The sequence below is a fragment of the Rhagoletis pomonella genome, unplaced genomic scaffold (genome assembly GCF_013731165.1).
Source record: "Rhagoletis pomonella isolate Grant_MI unplaced genomic scaffold, Rhpom_1.0 Rhpom_scaffold_16291, whole genome shotgun sequence".
NCBI classification, from domain to species: domain Eukaryota; kingdom Metazoa; phylum Arthropoda; class Insecta; order Diptera; family Tephritidae; genus Rhagoletis; species Rhagoletis pomonella.
Genome location: NW_023474809.1, coordinates 1 through 2988, shown reverse-complemented (window position 1 = coordinate 2988; position 2988 = coordinate 1). Strand labels below are relative to the sequence as shown.

At 49.2% G+C, this 2988-nt stretch overlaps 1 protein-coding gene across 1 annotated transcript; it reads left to right on the top strand.

The window, feature by feature from the left end:
• Positions 1 to 638: 638 nt before the first annotated feature.
• On the top strand, positions 639 to 2276 carry LOC118757294. The gene is made up of 2 exons (XM_036492020.1): positions 639 to 808; positions 1074 to 2276. The coding sequence occupies exon 2, from the start codon at positions 1198 to 1200 to the stop codon at positions 2224 to 2226; it is 1029 nt and encodes a 342-aa protein (XP_036347913.1). The 5' UTR covers positions 639 to 808; positions 1074 to 1197; the 3' UTR covers positions 2227 to 2276.
• Positions 2277 to 2988: the final 712 nt, after the last annotated feature.

The window sequence follows — 2988 nt, the reverse complement described above, 5'->3', positions numbered from 1 at the left end:
CCTCAACAAGCACCAACACTGCGGAAGCGGGTTCATCGAACACACCACGACAAGTAAATGACACACGGATGAGCGAAAATGATACCACCACACTAAACACTGACTCTCTTGGCTGGATATATCTATTGAAGAAAGAGAGATTGGTGGAAGAATGCAAGAGGCATCATATACCCGTTGAGGGGAGCACCGTCGCCGATCTGCGCAGCACTCTCAGTAATTTCGTCAGGGCAAAGAGAAACAGCAAATCAACCGAAAACCTGCTCAGAGAACTGGAGATGGAGATCGCTGCCGATGAAGCTAGCATGGTGAAATCACCACACGAACAAACTCCGGCAATTAGGCTTGGAGACTCTCTCTTGCATGCCGAGGGGGGGGGAAACAAACGGCCAGAAACGAGACCATATGAGCAGCGCCGAGGTAGTGAGCACCGTCCGCCGTTGGGATGTTCACTACTCCAGTGGCGACACTCTGCACGACTTCTTGGAGAGGATTGAGGAGCTGGCGGAATGCTACCAAATCACGCCAGATCAACTCCTCCCAACCTTATCCGAAATACTCCGCGGCAGAGCACTACAATGGTTCCGCGTCCGAAGGCCACACATAACCACCTGGGCTATATTCCGCACCGAAGTTGAGCGATTCTTCCTTCCCCGTCGACACGTCAGTCAGCTGGAAGACGCTATTCGCCAGCGGAGACAGCAGAGCCGAGAGAAGGCCAAGGATTACATCCTAGCCCTCCAAACGCTGATCCGACAGCACCCAACGATGTGCAGCGACGACCACTTGGAGCGCATCTACGAAGGCTTGCGAGTGGAGTACCGATTATTCATAAAACGGGGCGAGTTCCATACTATCGAAGAATTAATGGAACTCACCGACGAATATGAGCTGCTCAAAAGCGAGGAGGCCAGGCAAACCAGGCAAGCAACACACTGCCTATTCACTCCACTCGAACGATACGATGCGAAGAACACCTGCTGGAGGTGCAAAAAGCGCGGACACCGCCGATTCCAGTGCAGGAGTCCGAGGCGACTATTCTGCTCACTATGCGGACGAGATGGAACCCTCTCCAGGAATTGCCCGTGTCACGAGGAGAGGACAGCCATCTTCAAGTCACCCACCGATCAACCAACCACGTCTCTACCAGGCTGGCAAGGCCCCGATGGCCGCTTCTATGCGAACGTCCTGGTCGAAGGCATGAACATCCGAGCCCTTATCGACACTGGAGCTACCTTAACATACATCAACGGATATCTACGCAAGCAATTGGAACAGCGCAATATTCAGCCACATCCTAACAAACGAAACGTGCAGCTAGCCGACCAAACGTGCGTCGCAAGCACCCATTCCTATCCTGTCCAAATTAAATACAACGGCCAAGCAACAAACACACTGGTGGCCGTCATCCCCAATCTGGCTGAAAAAATGATATTGGGAATGGATTTCCTGGCAAAGCGTGGCATCGTCGTGTCACTAGACAACCAGCAACTAGCTCCCGCCCCACCGCCGAGACTCGATACTACACACGCGCTATGCAGCCTAATTGAAAGGGCACACTTGAACGAGGAACAAAATAAAACACTAGCCGATTTTTTTGGAAACTCACAGAGAGCGATTCTCCAAAATCACCGGGCCCAGCACCGCCGCCGAACACGAGATCACACTCCGGCATCATCGCCCACTAAACAACGCTATTACCCACGCAACCCTGCCATGCAGCAGGTGATAAACGCCGAAGTGGACGAGCTCCTCGCGGGGGAAAGGATCGAACCATCCAAAAGCGCATACAGCTCCCCCATCTTCTTAGTTCGGAAAAAGCAAGGAAGTTGGCGCATGTGTATCGATTACCGCCAGCGAACCAGACGCATACCCGTTACCTCAGATTGGAGCAATCTTGGATCAGTTGAAGGAGGCAAAATATATCTCTACGATCGACCTCAAAAATGGGTCGCCGCGGCAACCACAAACCCAGCCCGGGAGATCACTCCCAAACCAAGGGTAACCGAAACATCATCCGAAGCGGACCCGGCCACAACAAACGACGGAACGACCAACAGTGACACGTTCGACCCTTTCAAAAAGCAGCGGCTAAAACGACCGAGAAACAATAAAGAGCGATGGCGATTTCAGTGGAAAGGGCACCGCAAGCTCGCTACACAGATAGATGCGAACCACGCCATCGCCCGGTCAAAGGGGAGGACCAAGGTCATGGAATATATACATTAAAACTACCGTCAACCAACACAAACCAATTTTTCTGTTTTTTTTGCTAATGTATTCACACACAAAAAAAAAAAATCTAACTTTGTACCTATTTATGAGCATATGTATTACAAATCTCATATCATTATTAATTAAACTTTGTACCTATTTATAAGCACATGTATTACAAATCTCATACATTATACACACATATACCTATTACAACAAAAAAAAAATGTTAGATAATAATAATGAATAATAATCAATAAAAAAAAAGACCGCCCCACACACACCGACCGAGCCAGGGTACAACGTACTCTGGTAAATAATACCTAAGGCTGGCCCTAAGGTAGTGCAGGCCGCAGGCCAAAACTCTAGAATACCGCAACTTGTCGTCCGCCGAAGTGGGAGGGGGACTGTAACGTAGCTTTGCCTACGCCACAATAACATTTTCAACATCACCCTAGCATACGTCTTACAACTGCACATAGGTACCAATATATGAACATACATACATACATACTGGTAGGCGTACACACAAACTAACATACCAACAAGACTAAAAGCACCCCTATGTACATACATACGCATACGCGAAGCTGGCATGGTAAGCACATGCAGATTTCACAAACAGCAACTTGGATACTCATGCGCACCAACAGAAGGAAGAAGTTCACTGCGCAAAAGCCATAACACGGAATAAGCCCATTCACTTCTCAAACGGTTCATACAAAACCAGAGCTAAAGCTGCCAGCATGAACTCAACCAGCATCAGTTGTCCGTAGG

Coding starts and splice junctions, on each gene's coding strand:
- LOC118757294 (XM_036492020.1), top strand. CDS start 1,198: ATGAACATCCGAGCCCTTATCGACACTGGAGCTACCTTAACATACATC.